A 20,025-nucleotide genomic window follows, 5' to 3' on the forward strand; every position below is an offset into this window, starting at 1 on the left:
GTTGTAGACATTCACCCGTTTGGAGCCTTTTTGATTTGCGGAATGATTCGACCAATGAAAAGAGTATTATTCGATGTGTTTGGACCAATCGGAGCTCTTGTGGGCGGGGCAAGTTCTTCTCCGCAGTCACTGGCAGTTACCAGGGAATGCAGGAAAGTCGACGCACTGTGCTCCGGGAAGTCGCTTGGGCCGGGAAGAGGAGAGGGAGGTAAGCCCTTAAACAAAGAAAATATAGACCTACGCTAATATTCACGGAGCGGGTAGTTTCGGGGCTTTCGCTGAATAAGACAAAATGTGCTTATGAGCAGTTAAACCGCCTTCGTCGCTGCGACCCGTCGTTATTAGCTGTTAGCTACGGTTAGAAGCTCCTAAACAAAGATGGCGACCCCGCAGCAGAGACAGTGACGCAGGGAACAGAGGCGGGCCAAAGCGCCTTGTGGCGCCTTCCAGAGTTGGCTGGGACACCGGCGTGTTCCCCCTGTTGTTCAATTAAACCCTTCTCTTGCGTTTCTAAGACAGACGTTGACGTTTTTTTGAATACTTTCTTGCTGTCTCGGCACTTAATATGTCAGAATTGATGTCTCGAATTTGTAGAATCGCTCGACCCGCCATCGGCTCCAATGTCAGCCGGTCGAGTTGAATATGAGAACTGATGTACGTTGATGCTGAAGAGACCTTATCTCTATTTTTTCGTAATTTGCATAAAACGTTGTACTTTAACGATGCAGTATGCGGATTGTGATTGAAGTGCCCAAGAAGCCACGTGTATCTTAAGCTGTTGATTTATTATTTTCACATTCAAACTAAGTTATTGTGTTGTTTACTGTATCTGCACTTTATATCTGTATCTGTTTACTGTACTGTGAAATCCTCATCATATTCACAAATAAACTTGTGCATAACAATGCGAAAACGACTTTCCAGGAGGAATAAAATGAGACTGTAAATAGCCACATTTCAATAGCTGAAACAAGCAGCAATTGGGAGATTTTGTTCCATAAATAAATAAAGAGGCTCGGACATTGAACTCACTGATAATGGTCTAATTATTTGACAGACTTGCAATGAACCGGATACGAATCCATGTTTTGCCATCCAGTCGGAATCGGGTGCCCCACAACAGCCGTCCCCAGGAGCCCCAGGCCTGCGCCTTCACCCAGCGGCCCTGCTCCCAGCCCCGCCTGGAAGGCCTGGAGTTCTGCCTCAAACACATTCTGGAGGATAAGAATGCCCCTTACAAGCAGTGCAGTTACGTCTCCTCCAAGAATGGCAAGCGGTGCCCCAATGCCGCACCCAAGGTTGAACGGAAAGACGGGTAGGTGTTCCATACCATTAAGTGCCTTTTAATCCTTTCAGCCTCATTTTTTGAAATGTCATGGAAGTTTTCACCTCAGCGTGGTGGAACACATGCTTAATGAAACAAACTTTTGACCTTCCCTTTGAGATGCATAATTTCTGCAGAAAATCCCATGAGTATTTCGATGCAATAGAAAGATACCAGTTACTTAACAAGAAAATTCAATAACTTAAATAGACATTATGCAGACTTCAGTCGCTTTTTTTTTTCTCTGGTCAGACTCCTTGAAGTGCTTCCAAACAGCTGATTTGGGTTTACATTCCTCGTTGACCAAAGGCTATTTTCCTTTATCTTGGCTGGGACCGAAAGTTAGTTTTGGCTTTTCAGAGGGGACAAAAGAGCACATCTCTGGAAGAGGAAGAGGAGACGGGCCGATGTTTCACTCCCCTTTTCATTTATAACTCACTTAACCACGGGCACGCACACACAGGCCTCTTTGATGTGTGATGTGCACTCCATGGATCAAACACAGGAGTTGGCTGGTCAACAACAGTTAAATGTTTTCTAGAAATGGAAGAGAGATGGGCGGAATGTCGTTCTGTGTGTGTGTGTGTGGGGGGGGGGTAAAATATTTGGACATGCTCCTCATCAGTTGTTTCAAGAGTAAATCAATTTATTTACATAGTAGTTTAATGAGGTTCTTGCTCAGTGATAGTGGCATTTAAAAGGCTTCTTAAGTAGTTAATGTTTTGTATTAAAATATAATCTCATTACACGATTAAATAAGTTTTGACTAAAATGTCTTTATCATGCTCTCCAGTGTCCATATCAGTGCTTATTGCGTACATATTTTTAAAAATGTTATCAGCTCTTCAAATTACTCTGCGATATAATTATTACTGCTAGACACATGTCTGACTTATCATCTATCCCTAATCCTTTTTGTTTTGCCTTTAGGGTGACGTTCTGTGCTGAGCATGCTCGTAGGAATGCAGTGGCCCTCAGAGCTCAGATGAGAAAGGCGGCATCTGGTCCATCTGCAGAGACACTGTTGTCTCAGCTTAGTGGGTACAATCGAGCAGAGTCACGCAACCTGGATGGGGGCCGCTCCGAAGCAAGTCATATTCTTGGTAAGTCAGATTTATACAAAAAATTGCATCAAGTGTGTTAGTGTTATAGAACCACCTTCTGGTGTGTCCGTGCATGCTTGTAAATATGTAATATGTACATGGATCTGACCAATGTTTAAATGCACTCCTGGATAGACGAGGACAGTCTGAGTGAGGAGGAACAGGGTCCTCTGGTCCTGGACCAGACATGGAGAGGCGATCCTGACAGCGAGGCAGACAGCATTGATAGTGATCATGAGGATCCTCTCAAGTAAGTTATCTGACTAGATTCTTAACCTCACTAGCAGTCAATGTTTGCAGAGTGTGGATGAAAGTCAAATACTCTTCATTTTGATTTGGATACACTCTCCTCATTTTTTCATTGAGGAAGTACTTTCTCCCTGGTTCATGTCACAAACCAATATGATGCAGTATTGCATCATGCAGCACTTTATGTTCCCCACAGATAACTGACAATTAAATTGTGTTTTTAAGTCACAGTAGAAATGATCGAATGGTAGTAAAGTTCAAATGACACTTCTCTCCTGTGTCCCCACTCTGTATTAGCTCACCTTTTGAGAGCTTAAAACTATAGACTGTGATTCTTTTCTTCTTTCCATGTTTCCCTCAAGAATGCAGCTCTTGAAATATTTGTGAAGTCATTGGCAAGAATAAGAAGTGCTCAGCACACTAGTGCACACTCAAATTTGTCTATGTGGTGTATCTTCTCTGACAAAGGAGTTTTGTATTTGATTTCCTCTTGGAAAATGGACTGGTGCACGTACTTAACCTAACCTTCACATTATTTGGCAACAGCAAATTTGATCTTTCCAGTACCTCCTTCTCATGTCAAACAGGGAACGTTACGGTCAGGCTGTTGTTACCTGACTGTTTATTTCTCAACTCTCCCAGTCTGTGTAAACAGAATTGAGTCATGATTTTGTAACCATAGATTCGTGATTTATTTCAACATTCCAGTTTTAATTGTGTGCGACTCATCAATAAAGACAGGGCTTTTTTTTCATCACATTCTTAGAGGCACAAGCTGCAGTCAAGCATTTGAAGACCAGGCATTAGAATTCAAAAGAATATTGCCATAGAATTTTCAACTTTAATATGCATATTTTGGTTGCAGCATGATGGGTCAGTGGTTAGCCCTTCCGTTGGACAGCAATAGGGTCTCTGGTTAGATTCTGACAGGGGCTTTTTTGTGATGAGTTTTCATGTTCTCTACCGCGTCTGCTTGGGTTTCCTTTGAGTTCTCTAGTTCTCGTAGTCCAAAAACTTGCAGCAGGTCAATAGATTCTAAATTCCCCTGATGACTGAATGGTCATTTGTCTCTATATGGGGCCCTGTGATCAACTGGCGACAGGCCCACAGTGTATCCCACCTCTCGCCCAATGACCACTGGGACAGGCTCCAGCACCCCCAAAATCCTGAGTGCAGGATGAGCAGTATAGATAATGGATGGGTGTATGGATTATGTGTATTATTTTTACATTATTATCACAAAGGAGTGCATTATTTCACATTTACCAAAAACAGCAAAGTGTGCTGAGACGCCTTCTACTATTGATATGGATAAAAGGCGCACCACGTTTTAACTGGAGTTAAACTTAAGATCTTTTTAGCCTTTTCAAGACTTCAGATCTGTGTCCTTTATAGTGAGAGAAATTATTCTTGTGTCCATGTAGACATGCAGGCGTGTACACAGCGGAGGAAGTTGCACTTATCACTCGAGAAAAGCTTATCAGGCTCCAGTCGCTCTACATTGACCAGTTCAAGCGCCTGCAGCACCTGCTGAAGGAGAAAAAGCGGCGATACCTGCATAACCGCAAAGTAGAGCATGAAACTCTTGGTAAATATACAGCTTCTCAGTCAAAAAACTGAATTTGTCGTCACTTTGTTTATTCGCCTGTTCAGGAAATCTGACGGTTTCTGCTCATGAAATGGTTGGTGTCAGTGGCCTCTTTGTTGATGTGAACAGGAAGCAGCCTGCTGACAGGGCCTGAGGGACTGTCCATGAAGGAAAGAGAGAACCTGAAGAAACTCAAAGCTTTGCGTCGGTACCGTCGAAGGTACGGAGTAGAGGCCCTGCTGCATCGACAGCTGAGGGAGCGGAGGCAGGCTGTGACAGAAGGTGCTCCTCAGGTGAGCCCCCCCCCCCCCAAAAAAAAAATGTCTTCCCTTTTCACCATCAATTAGAAATAACTTACAAATAACAAATGAAAGACAGACCACAGAAATAAATTAATAGCAGAATTTCAGGGCTTTTGGGATTAAGAGCTGTTTGAAATCTGCAGTGTTAACATGTGAGTGGTTTCTTAACATTGTTTGGCTGTATTCCTCTTGATTTTTGTCCTATTGTACAAAACCTCAAAGTACATGGATATAAAAATGCTTTTGGGTCAGGGATTATTTTCAGCATTTTTGTGTGCAGCATGATGCGAACCCCATCACATGAGAACTATTAGGTAGATGCACAAGGTTTTGTTCTATATGCTTTTTCAGGATCATCCAAAGACCTACTGTTTTATTTATGTTTCTGCAGCTTTAATGTCCTCATCTCATAATTTTTCCTCTCTTTTTGCTTCATCTTGTGTAGCCCCACTCAAGAACGGTGCATGAGCAATGCATCTCCTTTCTGGAAGGCACCCGATGCACTAATCCTTGCCTGCCCATGACGCGGCACTGTATCTCACGTATCCTGAGTGATGTCTGACTCAATAAAAAACAGAAAGCAGATGAGAGTTTTTTCCTGCTCAAAAGATGATGTGTCATTTCTGACAACTGATAGCTAATTTCACTCTCAGGAGAATCTCATTCCAAACCCATGTCCCATCGATTCCACTTGGCCCCTATCAAGACCAGCAGCTTGCAGTAGCCGTTGGTTTCAAAGGGAGCCTAAATCAACTCCTTCCTGTGGTCTGTTGATTTTTCCCAGAGTTACTAAGGATTAATCAGTTCAGTTGGAAGGAACAAAACGCTTCCTTGCCTGTCTTCCCATTCCATATTCTTTATTTTTCACTGATTTATGCGTTAACATCTTCTTTCAGATAAAGAGGAGCAGTTTTATTGCAAGTTACTGCCAGGACTTTTTTTTTTTTTCTTCCAGACACCAGAGTGACCAAGCATGTGTTTAGACTTAGATTGAAAAAGAAAAAGGTCTTTATAAGATTGCAAGTTCAAAAGACTGTTCTGTTAAGAATTATAGCAAGATTATTTGGTTTGGGATCCGTGGAGAACTTTCAATAGGACTTTAATTGAAGATAAAGTTACCAATGAGTCACCATGTCCACAGTTCAATGTTTGGTCATTGCATTTACGAAGTAAGAGAGAGAAGTTTGTTTGAGTTCAAGATTTAAGGTGTTTGCTCAGCTGCACATTTAGCCCACTTAGCCCAGACTCTCCTTAGTTCTCCCTTTTGGTGAAATTTGTTTGGGCAGCTTTCATTTTTCTGGCAGAGGAAAAATTCTCAATTTACTGATTCCTTAATCATGTCAGCTAGAACAGGGTTCATGTGTGGAAACGCCCTGTTCGTGGGGCCACGAGTAGTTTTTTATCCTTGACCTCCAGGTTCTCCAGACATCTTCCAGGACGGCAACCAGGTGCTTTTCAAAATGTGCCCAGGCCTGAAGGATGTCCCATGTGACCGCACTGTGCACATGGGTCAGTCAGAAGATCCACGCTGTCCACTTCACCTCACCCTGCCCCCGCCCATGTACCAGCCAGAGCAAGAGCCTCCCCCGCAGGAGCAGTTCACCCCCGCCAGCAAAGACATGTATTTGAGTGCAGCCGAGCTCCAGCCCACAGAGAGCCTCCCCCTGGAGTTCAGTGATGTAAGTAGAACTAACCTTCAGATAAAAAGGTTGTTATGCATGTAAGGTACTCGGGTAACAGCATTATTAAAGCAGGTTAATCAGAGAGGGATAAATTGTTTCACAGGATCTAGATGTGGAAGGGGACGGTATGCAGGGTCCTCCGTCCCCCCTACAGTTTGACACAGCGTTGGCCCTGGAGGACCAGACCATTAGAGCCATTGCAGAGGCACCAATGGACATCCTGACCGGAGAAGATCCAGACCAGGTCGATCTGGACCCCTCGGGACAGGAGCTTTCTGAAAGAGACGTGGACGCCATCATGCATGGCCAGGTTAATCTTTTTAATATTTTTTGCATGTACTATTTAATTTATTTTGAACCATTTTTTACTTTCTCCTTTTGAAGATTCATATGAGAACTTTAAGACCCTGACTTAATTTTGTTCGATTGACGTTCTGGAAAAGCATCCTATATTGGAAAAACTATATGCCTTGAAATGTCTCATCAGCAGAAAACCAGGATTTTTAGTTGGTTAAATGGTTGTAAAGAGCAATCAATTTATACAGTCAAATTCCACACAGTTTTTATTTTTCCTGTATTTTTTCTTTCTTTTGGTTTGATTTCCATCTCCACCTATTTCAGCATATCTAGATAAGACTTGGCGGAGCCGGTGGTGAATGCACAAAACACATCGGCTGGAATCAGAGTTGTTAGAGCAATTGAACGCAACTGATGGCACAGCTTTGTAGAGGCAGCAGTTGTTATGTTTGCAGTTGGTAGGGGAGCTTCCGACCCCCTCCTTCGCTGGCCCCGTCGTCGGTTTAGCAGACGACACCCCGGCAGGCACAATCCTGGAGTTCCACAGGAACACAGCTCTGCAGTTCCCTCCAAAACAACTGACCATTGACTTCCCGTTAATGTAATAAAAGACTGAATGACTCCATACTGCTTGCCTGATTCCGTCTCAGCTCTGATACGTGATGTTGACTGTAAACTGCAGCGGCTCTGTTCCGAGCCTCTCTCCCTTGTCTCCCTGCTGGTCAGACTCCCGTCATGTGATAAGCGAAATTTGACCAAGTCTTCCATGCAGCAAAATATGCTTGTGTGAGAAGGGAGGATACCTGAATGTTGGTGTTTGTCTTTTTATTTTTAACCAACACCTTTGTGGTTTTATTAACTTGATAAACAAGGGCATGAACATGAGCTGAGGTATAGAGAGGAAGAGCAGAATGCATTCTCACTCAAGGCCTAAGAATGGTATATTTTACCAGCCTTCTCCACCTGGATCATGTCTCCTAGGAGGAACGGGACAAAATCCTATCGAACAACCAAATTCAATTAGGCTGATAAGTGACTGGTTAAGTACAAAGTATTGTTTGAAGAAAGAGCTTAATTTTCTGTAACCTTGTGTCTGCTCTTGGTGTGTGTGTCCTCCTTCCAGGTGGTGTCTGAGGTTGTCGGACGGGAAGAAGATGCCACCGCCATGGACGCCCCCAGATGAACATGCCTCTGCTCATTTCCACATCCTCAGATGGGCCTGACACTTGAGGCTCTTGTACTGTAGACTCGTTAGACTCAAAGCTCATTGATTCTTCCTCTTTTCTCATGCAGGTTTTTATACCTTCTATGTCTGGGTGGACTTGTACCCTCTCATTTTGTGTCAGTTTAAATTGAAACTGACTGAACTTCTCTCCCTCATCTGCCATAGACAGTTGTTATAAACTTGATGAACTCTCAGTGATCCCTCCGCACAGATTAAAAAAAAAAATGGATTGTCCTCAAACAGTTCACTTCCCTCCATTAAAATTCTTCGAAGTTCACGCCCACCTCCCTCTTTGCAAACATCTAAATGTCAGTTTTTGGATTGTGTTCATTCCATAACTTCTGGCAGCTCGACACGAGGTCTGCTGCTTTACAGAATGAAACGTGCAGTGTAAATATTTTTGAACAAAGCACTCAGTCTCCTCTTAGTAAAATATCAGGTTCCTTTCCCTGAACCTCTTTCTACCCAATTTTGAACTTTAGGGATATGATTTCTGACAAGTTATACCTAAAAATAAATTGGCCAGAATCAAATCTGAGCCCCCTGGACCTTCTGAATTACATTATGTATTTTACAGCTCATATCAATAACAAAATGGAAGCTCCTTGTATCATATTAGTATGCATGGTCCAATTGTGGTTTGGTTGACAATGTGACAATGTTGACGGTCCATGCTAAACCCAAAGGATTATGAAATAATTTGTTAAATTACAAAGTAAATTAGATGAATAAAAGCAGACAAAATATGTACATTAAAATTCAAAAACATTTGAAATTACTATATATATATACATATACATATATATAATAGTGGAAGGCTCAAACAAATTGTATGAAGAGAAGTAACCCCTTTCAGTCTAAAATTCGGCTAGATGGAAAAAGCTGAAGTATTACGGTTTCAGTCTATTTTTTGCTGCCTCGCCTTGGTACAGGATAGTATGAAGGGTTAGAGGTTGAACAATCAGAAGGCAGGAAGCCTCATTCATGTAAACTTTTTTTTTACTGTGGCTATATTCTATACTAGTCTTCATTTAAATAACTTTGTTCTGCTGGTAAAATTGTAGGTTGTGTTTGGCATATCTGCAACGCAAACATGTCAATGAGACTTTTTGTAACATTAGCAAAGTTAACTTTAAACAAACAAAAAAAGAAATGTCCAGCATTTGTGTTTCTGCACCTCGGGCTCCCTCATCGTGAGCTGGAAAAGTGATTGAGCTAAATTCAGTTTTAAACACGGGAATGTTTTCCCTGTTGAGCTCTCAGGTCATGGAGCTGCCCCAGATTTAGCCACAGTGGCTAATTATATTCTGCAGGCACTGAATAAACATTCGAATGTCGACCTTCATCATCATTCTGCAAGGCGACATAAAGGAGCAGAGAGAGAGAAACAGGGAAAGAACAGCCTTCAGAAAAATAATCTGCCACCACAAAGTGTTTATTTTGGTCTGCTTATCAGTTTAAATGTCCTTATTTATATTTATTAGGTATAAAATTACTCAAAGGCGAGTGAGGGGTGAAAGGGGTGTTTCCAGCCAGTTTGACACAGGATGTCAGCGAGAAGTCCATCATCAAAGGTGATGGCACATTTTTTTTGTTTTTGTTTTTATTTAAGTTTCCACCAAACGTGTTAATGAGAACCCGACTGGCTCCACAACAGCTTGTGTTGGTTTGGACCCAGACTTTACTGGCCGCACCTGGAGATACAGGTGATGTTTCCAATTGTTGTATGGGTCACAGAAAACAAACAGCAAAAGATAAGTGCAGCATCTTGCTGTAGAAGGCAGCATGATCCTAAAAAAGGACAAAAATCAAAATGATAGTAATTCAAATGGCGTGACAAGCATTACATATATATCTGTAGCTGATAAAATATTTGAAACTCAGACGTTTCTTTCCAGATAAAAACACCCCCACAGCCCAGTATCTTTTCACTTTCATACCATTAAAACAGTTTCGCTACTGAAAACTGCAAGATTGCTTTTTCACCATGTCTTACCCCGCAATCTTGACGTCACTGCATAGCCCGGAAATGCTCAAGGCATGCGTGACGTCACAGCCCCCAAAGTGAAAAACAAGGCACTTTTTCCCAAAGTTTGCATTTTATTTTGGTTTTTGTACCGTTTCCCACACCAACACCCACCAACCTACTTAAAAATAAATACAAAAAAATATTTTAAACCGGTGCTGACATTCCCGAGCTGAGAAAAAATAAATAAAAAGCTTTTCGCGGTGGATATTTAAAGTGTTAAAAAAAAACAGTTAATAGACGAGTTTCATAAGTGCACGGTGATGCTGTGTTTTTGCAGCGAGAGAAAAAAAAAAAAGAAACAGAAATCGGGGCGGGTAACGCGATTTCATGCAATGACATCACTTTTCCTCAACCCCAAACACAAGATACCGAGGCGAGGAAGAAAAGCGGCTGCAGCAGCAGGCGGAGGCGGAGGCGGCGGCGGAGGAGGAGGCGGCGGAGGAGGAGGTGGTGGATACCGTCCAGAAAATGAGCACAAAATACTAACGTTTCTCACATTGACCGAGGTGTTAGAGGCGTTTAAAGATGGCACGACAGAGAGGACGGTTTGCGACTGAATGAGGTAAGTTTTTTGGGGGGTGTTTTGTTAAAAAAAAAAAAAAAAACTACGAAAAAAAAAGGAACGCGTGAACGCGCTCGACACGAGCCGAAGCCCGACTCGAACCTTCACACCGGAGGGTTTTTGTTTTCAAATAAAGATAATAACGCTGGGTGTTTTAACTTCAAATAGGGTTAAAAATAATTAAAAAGGGGGTTATACACGTGGATGTTTTAGGACGAGTCCGACCGGAGGGATGCAAGGGCGTAACAGCTTCGCCCGGGTTGGAGGGGACCCGTGTCGGCGTAGGGATCTCTGCCGCTCTCGCTGTCCCCAAGAAAAAGTAGTGCGCCTTTTTAATTTTGGCTAATATGTGTTTTTAATGTACTGTCTTATTTGTGTTATTGCGGAAAACGCCGTCCTGTGTTTCTGGAGGTGAAATTCAAAAGTGGGGACATGGAAAATGGAGAAACTGTCAGCTGCCTTTTTTTTTTTTCATTTTATTTAATGGGAACGAGCTGCTGCATCCCCCACCCTCCCTTTCCCAAACATATATCTGGCTCAGACTCCACAACAGCCGGGCTTCCAACTGCAAATCATGCTCTATTGCTTCGTAATGATGCTTTCTTTCTTTTTTTTTTTTTAAATATCCGCAGCAGCAGCAGCAGGAGGCGATGTCGCTACGTTTCCTTAAAACATTGCACCAATGTTATTACACCGGGACCTCTCCGATGCGCGGAGTTTAATTACAGCCTCCGACACAGCGAGAAATTCGTTCGGGATTCGTTTAAATCGGGGCTTTCAGCTGCAGAAAGACGGCAGTTTTTACTTAAAAAAAGCAACAGAAAAACAGTTTTCATGAGGACTTGCCGGAGGGGAGAACTAGTCTCCGTGCTTAAAGGGACAGCCCGTCTCAAAATCAAACAAACCCCATTCTCCCCCTCTTCCTTCCCCTCTTGCCTGTGGTGATATTGATCTTCGTCTGAGTTACCACCGGTGGCAGAGAGATGCCTGCCGCCTCTCCAGCACAATGGAGCTGGATGATGTTAGTCTTGTGATACCGAGAGTGCCAAAATAAACTATATTTAAAGAAAAAAAAATGGTCGATGCGCTGGCACTTTCTCAAAATCAGTTGAGGAAGTGAAAGTGCAGAGGTGGTTTGCGAGATGTTTCAGAAGAGCACCGGTCGGTTTCCATTTCAACTGCAGTGCAAACATTTCTTGGAAAATGGGTTTTGCGATTTTGACTCGATCAGACGATACAAGCCTGTCGTAGATCGGTACCACTATGTGAAAACTATCCCGATCAATATTCTAATCGGTCTCAGGTCTGCTCAGTTATTTATATCTAGGGTTCCAAGATGGACACCAGCTTAATACAGATGTTGATATTTGGCTTTATGTCGGTTGTGATGTCTGAGATGGCGTCTGACGTCAACCATTTGATTTAGATCCCGATGACAGCTGACGTCAATAAGATATAGTTGTTACCCAACTGGAGTGTGACTTCCAAGTGTCCAGGTGTGAACTTACACTCGACAGACATTTTGACATCTTTTGAAATTTGCTGGATTTTAACACCAAACCCATAATTTAACGGTCTACTGATGTTAAAAGTGGTGTCCGACGCAGCTGGCTGTAGGAGATACTCAACAGCCTTGTGTTGAAATCAGGCCCTTGCATCGGAAACAATTTCAATCCAGGTTAAATATTTATGACATCAGAAGAGTATGAACTTGCTTGATCAGTAAAACACTAAGTTGTGAAATCTGCACGATGACTACCTTTACTTTTTGGTGCTTCAAGTAGATTATTTTAACTCAGCACCTTCCCCGACCCGGATTGAGCACTCCACTTGTTTCCAGTTGAGCACCGTGGTCTCGGCTTTGGAGGGCTCGCTGATCCTCATTCCGGTCACTTCACATTCAGCTGCGAACTGCTACAGTGAGTGGTGGAGATCATGGACTGATGAAGCCAACAGAACCACAGCGTCTGCAAAAAGTAGAGACTCGATCCTGCAGCCACCAAATCGGATCCCCATAAATGTTATGAACAGTATCATTGACTAAGGGCAGCCCTGGTGCAGTCCAAAAAGGTCCGACTTACAACCGGCAAGGTGGACCAAGCTCCGACACCGGTCATACAGGGACCGAACAGCCCGTATAACGGGTTCGGTATCCCATACCCTTGAAGCACCCCCCACAGGATTGTCTGTGGGACATGGCTGAGTGCCTTCTCCAGGTCCACAGAACACATGTAGACTGGCTGGGGCCCCTTTAGGGCTGGTCCACTGTCCCACAACAAGGATGAAAACCACACTCTTCCTGGATCCGAGGCTCATGGAGTCAGCGAACCCTCTCCAACAATGTTGAATAGACCTTACCAGAGAGGCTGAGGAGTGTGATCCCCCTGTATTTGGAGCACACCCTCCGATCCCCCTTTTTAAAAAGAGGGATCACCACCTCGGTCCGCCAGTCCAGCGGCACTGTCTCCAAGGTCCACGCAGTGCTGCAGAGACGTGTCAACCAGGACAGCCCTACAACATCCAGAGCCTTGGAGAACCCAAGGCGGACTCCATGAGTCCCCATGGCCCCGCTACTGAAGAACTCTTTGATTGCTTCGGCAACTTCAGCCCCAGAAATAGGTGTTTCCGCTCCAGAGTCCCCCAGCTCCGCTTCCTCATTGGAAGGGATTTCGATGGGATTGAGGACGTCTCGGAAGTATTCCTTCCACCAATCTACAATGTCTGGAGTTGAGATCAGCGACGCCCCGCTTCCTGAGCCGCCTGATGGCAGACCAGAATCTCCTTGACGCCCACCGGAAGTTGTTCTCCATGGTCTTCCTGAACTCCTCCCACGCCTCAGTTTTTGCCTCGGCGACCACCAAAGCCGCGTGCCATTTGGCCTGCAGGTACCCGTCAGCTGCCTCCACAACCCCACAGGCCAGAGAGGCCCGATAGGACTCCTTCAGTTTGACGGCAACCGTCTGCCACTTCGACAATGGAAGCACAGAACATGGCCCATTCGGACTTAATGTCCCCTGCCTCCCTCAAGACGTGGTTGTAGCTCTGCAGGAGGAGGGAGTTGAAACTCCCTCTGACAGGGGACTCTGCTAAGCGTTCCCAGCAGACCCTCACGTTACATTTGGGTCTGCCAGGTCTGACCGGTATCCTCCCCCACTATCGGAGCCAGCTCACCACCAGGTGGTGATCAGTTAACAGCTCCGCCCATCTCTTCACCCGAGTCCAGGACATGCGGCTGCAAGTCAGACGACACGACCACACAGTCGATCAAAGAACTGCGGCCGAAGGTGCGTTGGTGCCAGGTGCACATTTGGACACCTTTATGTCTGAAGATGGTGTTTGTTATGGGTAATCCATAACTAGCACAGAAGTTCAATAACATACTGCTCGGATTCAGACCTGGGGGGGTGCTCCTCCCAATCACGCCCTTCCAAGTCATCTTAACCCACGTGAGCATTGAAGTCTCCCAGTAGAATGAGGGAGTCCCCAGTAGGAGCTCTCTAGCAGCCCATCTAGAGACCCCAAGAAGGGTGGGTAAACTGAACTGCTGTTGGCTGCATAGCTGCAAACAACAGTCAGAACCCGTCCCCCCACCTGAAGGCGGAGGGAGGCTACCTTCCCGTCCACCGGGTTGAACCCCAATGTTCAGCCGCTGAGTCGGGGGGCAATCGAAATGCCCAAACCTGCCCGGCTGCTCTCACTGTGGGCAACTCCAGAGTAAATAAAGAGTCCAGCCCCTCTCAAGACACCTGGTTCCAGACCCCATGCTGTGCGTCAAGGTGTGTCCGACTATGTCGAAATCAAATCTGTCAGCCTTGAGCACCAGTTCGGGCTCCTTCCCCGCCAGAGAGGTGGCATTTCATGTCCCTAGAGCCAGCTACTGCAGCCGAGGGTCAGCCCGCCAAGGTCCCCCTCTCCGGCTACCGAACAGCTCACATTGCACCCGACCCCCTTTACCTTTCCTATGGGTATTGCGCCCAGGGGAAGAGAGACCCATGTCATTCTTTTTGGGCTGTGCTCGGCCGAGCCCAACGGGTGCGGGCCCGGCCACCAGGCGCTTGCCATTGAGCCCTGCCCCCGGGCCTGGCTCCAAACAGGGCCCTGGTGACCTGTGTCCGGGCAGGGGAAAACTGTATTCAGTTCTGTTACTCTTCATGAGGCTCTTCTGATTTGACTGAATAAAAACAGTGCTGTCAGTGAAGGAAAGGAACCGGGAAGCTGTCCTGAACAGGAACCGGTGGTTTGGCGTGACTGGATCCTCGGGGGACATGATGAAGGGAGCGCCGTTCTGGTTTTCTTGAGGAGGGGTTTTCTCATCGAAGCGCGTTTGTTGATGTTTAAGGCCAAGTCGGTGCGTTTGCAGCTTCCTTCGCCAAGTTAGATGCGTTAAGATTGATGAGGTGGTTCAGTTTTTGAGCGCCGGCTCTCAGAGTCATCCAGAATTAGATTATTAAAGGTGTCGCTGGAGATCCAAGGTCGAAGACCCGTTGGATCAATCCATGTGCCTGCGGGAGAAATAACGTGCAGACGTTGACGTAATCCTCACAGCTTGTTGTCTTTGGTGGACGTCTTTGTTACCGCAAGCTAGCGGCCGGCGCCGTGTCATTCCTGGGCTCGGTGGAACTTCCAAAAAAAATATAACCAATGAACCTAGAGTGAGGCTTGTGACCCCGACTGTCTGTGGAGGTGTTTGGAGAAAACACACACACAAAGAGGGGCTTATTTGAATGCAGTTGTCCTTATCGCAGATATTTTGATTTTTATCTTTTTGTTAATGTCCTGGGAAAACAAACAAACTGAAACCAGGTCTTTTGGGTGGGTTGGCAGCTACTTATTTATTCAACCTGTGGAGTTTTTCTCATGATTTTGAGGACAGTTAAGAAAAAAATGCAAAATACCTAAGAAACGGTCACTTTTTAGTCATTTGTATGCCATTTTAATTCGGGTCTTTATAACATTTCCACATCCTATAAGATATTTCAATAGTTTTTTCAAGTAAATATTAGGTTACTTTAATGTGCCTGAGTGTTGGGTGATCTCCGTTTGTTGGTTCAGACTAATTTTCCAGTACTTTGTCTCTTATTTTGCACATTTCTCGCAAATCCCAATTTTATTTTTCCAAATTGAAATTCGTAATTTCTGGTTGAAACAGGCTTATTTCTAATCCTTATCCTACCCTCTACCACCACACTCCCATCTGTGTCCTGCGACCCCCTGGGGGAAACCAAGCCCCCCACCCCCGCCTCGAGCACCCCCACCCTCCTAGAGCGCCGGCGGAGCAACGCCAAGCACATGCGCGGATGTATATTTCAATGCTCCACCTCGTTCTGCTGCATTAATATTATGGTCTGTGAGTGAAGCCTGAGCTTGAGGAGCGTTGTTTAGATCGTCCCCCCGGATGATTGACCCCACCTCTCAGATAAATGTGGTTCCACTCGACGTTCCCCCGGACTACATTTTTGTACATGTTTGCCTGAAGTTCTCGAGAACCCCCCCCCTTCCACCCCTCTCCCCCCCCAACTCAAGAGATTGCGTATCTGAGCTGCGGCGCATGACATCACCAAGAACCCAAGCCAGAGACTTTATTCAAGTGTAATGGGCAGTATAAGCGCTGGCTGGCTCCGGTCGCCTCTAATTGTTCGCAGATGTTCTGCACGCCTTCGCGTCCCACATCTCGTTAGAGCCCCTCCAGACGCCACGTCCCTTGTTCGGGCGGGAAACGGCGAGCAGAGCCGGAGAAAGTAAACTTTTATTGTCCGTGAAGGGAAATTTGTCGCAGCAGCAGTGAGGGAGGAAGGTGCGACACGGTGGTCGATCCTTCTTTTCGTGTAATAAAAAAAAACAAAAAACTAATTGTAAATGATGTTGAAGGCTACATGGAAAAAGAGATGGAAACATGGAATCGCAGGGATAAGGCCGGAGCGGCGTTTAGTTTGGCAGCGGATTTGGTAATTTGAGGACACAAACCCGCCCGTGAAAACATCCAGGCAACGACAAATAACGGGCAGTAAACCCTCCGCAAGCTGTGTAGAGCCCAGTAACTCCATCCAGTTTGCAGCTGGGCGTCCATGGCTCCCGTCCATCCCAGCGTCTTCCCCAGGCCCCTCAACGCCAGGTGCTGCTCGACAACTGCCTACTTCCGAGCGTGTGCTCAGCAGAAAAATCTCTGGTTGCTAGGATACCGAAGGTTTTTCTTTGCTTTTCTTTTATTAAGTCTTCAGATATACCTGTGGTGGATGAAGCACTGGTTTGCCAAGAACCATCTCACGTGTTAGGAGTGTGTGTTTCCTGCAAGGCGCGCGGTTTCTCTCCGACTTCCTGTTACTTCTGAGCCTTGCAACAAGGCAGCCAATCACAATTCAGGGCACATCGGGCTTTTTTCTTCAAAACATGAAACCATGTAAATCATGGATACAAGTTAAAATGAAATCTGCCAGAAATTAGATTTTAAAAGAATTTGACCACAGAATGATCAGCATAAGAAATCATCTCTATTTGATTGCTTTATTTTTCTTAACTCTATCCCCTTATCTGGTTGTCATTGTAAGGATTCTTATTTAAAAAATATTTTTTTTGTTGCCTTCCATCTGATCCTGCCCTTGAATCATTATACTGTTTAAGCATGTCATTATTTTACCCGTAAGATGATGATCTGGGCGTCATAATGGATCTTTTCAGCCCCTCAAGGTCAGCCTGTCTTTGGGGAAGAAAGGAAAAAAAAAGAAACTTCACTGGCTTGTAATTCTGCACTTTTACAGGGAGGAAGAGCAACGGGACAGTAATCCAGTCAGTGTGAAGGCTAGTTGGAGGTCCGGAGGGTTAGAGATTCCTGCGGTCGTCCTATCTCTACGCGTAGCTTTGAAGATAGGCTCCATATCAGCTATCAGTCCGGGCCCTTTATCGCCTCACCGTCTGATGCATGCAGGTACTGTGGTTACCATGGTTATGCACCAAAGGCACTTCTGTGTGCGCATTAGCATCTCAAAATATTCACCAATTCACCCCTCTGCTCCCCCCGCGCAACCCCACGTACTCCTCTGGAGTTTGTGCGATGTGACGAAGCTCCCAGCGGGAGATGAGGCTCCTGCAAGATCCTCCTCGTCATCACTACTTTCTGTTTGCGGCAAACACAGTGCAGACGCTTAGATGAAAGGGATTTATCTGTGTTGGCATGCACACACACACACACACACACACACAGCCTCCCCATGGCTCTTTGTTTTCATCCCGTCTCGGCCCAAACACCTCCTCTCTGCCGATGCGATTACTTGCGTGCACATTTTCGTCGGAATATAAGGCAACTTAAAGCCGCGGCCCTGTTTCTTATTTCTATCACAAACCGTGTCGGCTCCTGCTGTGTCAAATATGGCCTCTTAAAGTAGGCGTGATTGAAAATGCTCGAGGAATCCTAATAGTGTGTGTTACAGAGGGGGCGGGGGCCGGGAGAGAGCCCCCCCCCCCCAACCCCCAAATACAGGAGGGGGAGGGGGGCTCATTCAAAATCCACCCTCCAGAGGAATCTGTGGTCGTACAAACATTGGAAGTTGGCAAAACACTGCTTTTCGCTGCAGCTGCAACAAACATTCGATTCATCGGCGGCGGCCAGAGAACGCACGGCCCGGGAATGCAGTTTTTAATCAATCCGAGGAAAACGGATCGGCACCACATCCTGTTTGACCAAAAAATTAAATGCTCATAATTCATCTGATTCTCGACGCCAGATGAGTCCGATTCTGTGATTTACGCTTCGAATTACGAGCTGTGGCATCTCACACTGAGATCTAACCCCCCCCACGCCCCTGAACAGTCTTACTTTTGTGCACCTTCGCCGTTTATTTTCATCTCTCTTAAAATAAGTTGTTCTGTAGGGGCTTGGCACCCCTGCCCTACCACCCACCCCTTGCCGCCATCCCCTCTTGCCAGACGCTTCATGCACCGCTGTTGCTCCCATCTATACACCTCTAAACTCCCCCACACACCTCGTGGAGATTGTTCAGGACCTCCGGTGAGCTCCTTATAGAAACCCCTCCATATTATCCTTTTATTCCGGGCCATAAATAGGCCTTCCTGTCAGACGGGGCTGTGAGAAAGGATGTTTTGCTCCGCTGCAGGGATCCAGATGCTCAGGCAGCGTCCATCGCTCCTCTCCTCTGCTGCCGACACCTTCCGTCTTTGCGTCCTGACTCATCAGAATGTGCTTTGGACTCCGTCCAGCATCCACTCGAGCTGCGTGGACGCTAGGTATTCGGCTTTTTATCGCGCACGCTGACACATGCACACACGTGCACAGTGCAAATAAGGATTCGGGCTCCCGGCTCTCAGTCAGGTGTATTGCCTGAGCACGTTCTTTGGTTTGAAAATTTGCGATGGATTAGGTCAGGATGTAAAGAGATGTAAAAATATCCTTCACAGTCAGTGTTTCATAGAACCGCGATCTTCTAGCTGGAAGAACCAACATGACCAGTTTGGGAAACGAGAAATCTCTGCCCTCTAGAGAATCTCCCGAGTCCCCACCCCCTCGCAGCAGGAGACTTCAGGTGCGAATGAGCCGGCTGAGTTCTGTCTTACTTTTTTGCCTTCACACAAAACGCTCCTGCATGGGTTCTCCGGTTTCATCCCCTTCAGAGTGAAAACAAACATCTCAGCATGTGCCGCCACGCCCGGTCCAGTTTGAAAAAAACCCTTTGGCTTTTTGGACAATGTCAGCTCAGTCCCCCCCCCCCCCCAACCTCAACGCCTCCAACCCCCTGCTACAGCCCCCCATGTGCAGAATTAGTAGTAGAGATGATGAATGGATGAATATTTTCCAGGCACGTCTGCAGTTTTCCTCCGTGTGACTCAACTTTAGGTTATAAAGTCACCCGTGGAAATCCCGGTTTACTAAGTGACCCCCCCCTGTTGTCTTTACAGGGTTCACCATACGCAGGTTTTCATCATTTCTCTGCAACCGGCGGAGGATTTTTTTTCCTCATCTTTAAGTGCATTAAAGCTACGCCACAAATGACACTGCATTTTTCGTTTTTCAAAAAAGAAAAGCGTGAAGGTGATTTCTCTTCCCCTTTTTTTTCTTTTTTTAATATGTTACAAAAAAAAAAATTGAATAAAATTATGTGAGCCACTAATGACGGCTCGCCGGCCGCGACTCCAGACTCCATAATGAGTTCTGACTGGAGCCTGGGCTTCATGCTAATTAACACAAGAAGCATCCGCCGACACCTCTGGGGCTTTTATGGCCCCAGCTGTGGACCCTGCCGGCCCCGGGTGTCACATTACCGGTGCTGGATGCTCCCTCCATCCTAATACGGGCACATTACTGCCCATTAAACTGTCGCCCCCCCCCTCAATGGGACTTTATATGCCCGCCCCTCCATCCCCACACACAGTGATTTACAGCTGTAATTCAGAATTTCCTTGACAGTTATCAGGCTTTATCTGCTCGGAGACGCTCCGAACGGACCATCTGCTAACAGACCCATCGCTCTGCCGATTGCTAATAAGGCTGGGAGGAATTTTTTTTTTTTTTTTTTCAATATTGATTAACCTTACAAAGAGCCGGGCGATATGTATTGATAAGTCATCTGTTGTCCGACTGTGATATTTGATCGGCGATCGACAGTTGTGGTTCTCCGGAAAATGAATGTAACTGTTTTCAAAATAGTGACTAAGT

General features: G+C 45.7%; 2 protein-coding genes and 1 non-coding gene across 4 annotated transcripts in view; all 3 read left to right on the forward strand.

The window, feature by feature from the left end:
• The first annotated feature begins 128 nt into the window (after positions 1-128).
• On the forward strand, positions 129-8,044 carry kansl2 (KAT8 regulatory NSL complex subunit 2). The gene is made up of 10 exons (XM_086159864.1): positions 129-208; positions 1,058-1,315; positions 2,255-2,427; positions 2,563-2,677; positions 4,101-4,264; positions 4,394-4,557; positions 5,012-5,108; positions 5,992-6,245; positions 6,352-6,558; positions 7,669-8,044. The coding sequence occupies exons 1-10, from the start codon at positions 147-149 to the stop codon at positions 7,726-7,728; spliced, it is 1,554 nt and encodes a 517-aa protein (XP_086015990.1). The 5' UTR covers positions 129-146; the 3' UTR covers positions 7,729-8,044.
• On the forward strand, positions 5,258-5,390 carry LOC147227176 (small nucleolar RNA SNORA2/SNORA34 family). Its single transcript, XR_015107166.1, has one exon. It is a non-coding gene; the product is annotated as a small nucleolar RNA SNORA2/SNORA34 family (small nucleolar RNA).
• Positions 8,045-10,231: 2,187 nt separating the features above from the next.
• Positions 10,232-20,025, forward strand: part of nckap5l (NCK-associated protein 5-like) — a 37,640-nt gene continuing 27,846 nt past the window's right edge. For both annotated transcript variants that reach the window (XM_086159863.1, XM_086159861.1), the window contains exon 1: positions 10,232-10,361. The gene's annotated coding sequence lies outside the window, so the exon portion shown is untranslated. The remainder of the gene's footprint in view (positions 10,362-20,025) is intronic.

The sequence above is a fragment of the Fistularia commersonii genome, chromosome 14, assembly GCF_037954325.1.
Source record: "Fistularia commersonii isolate RoL2024-O1a breed Wild chromosome 14, RoL_Fcom_v1.0, whole genome shotgun sequence".
Taxonomy (NCBI): Eukaryota; Metazoa; Chordata; class Actinopteri; order Syngnathiformes; family Fistulariidae; genus Fistularia; species Fistularia commersonii.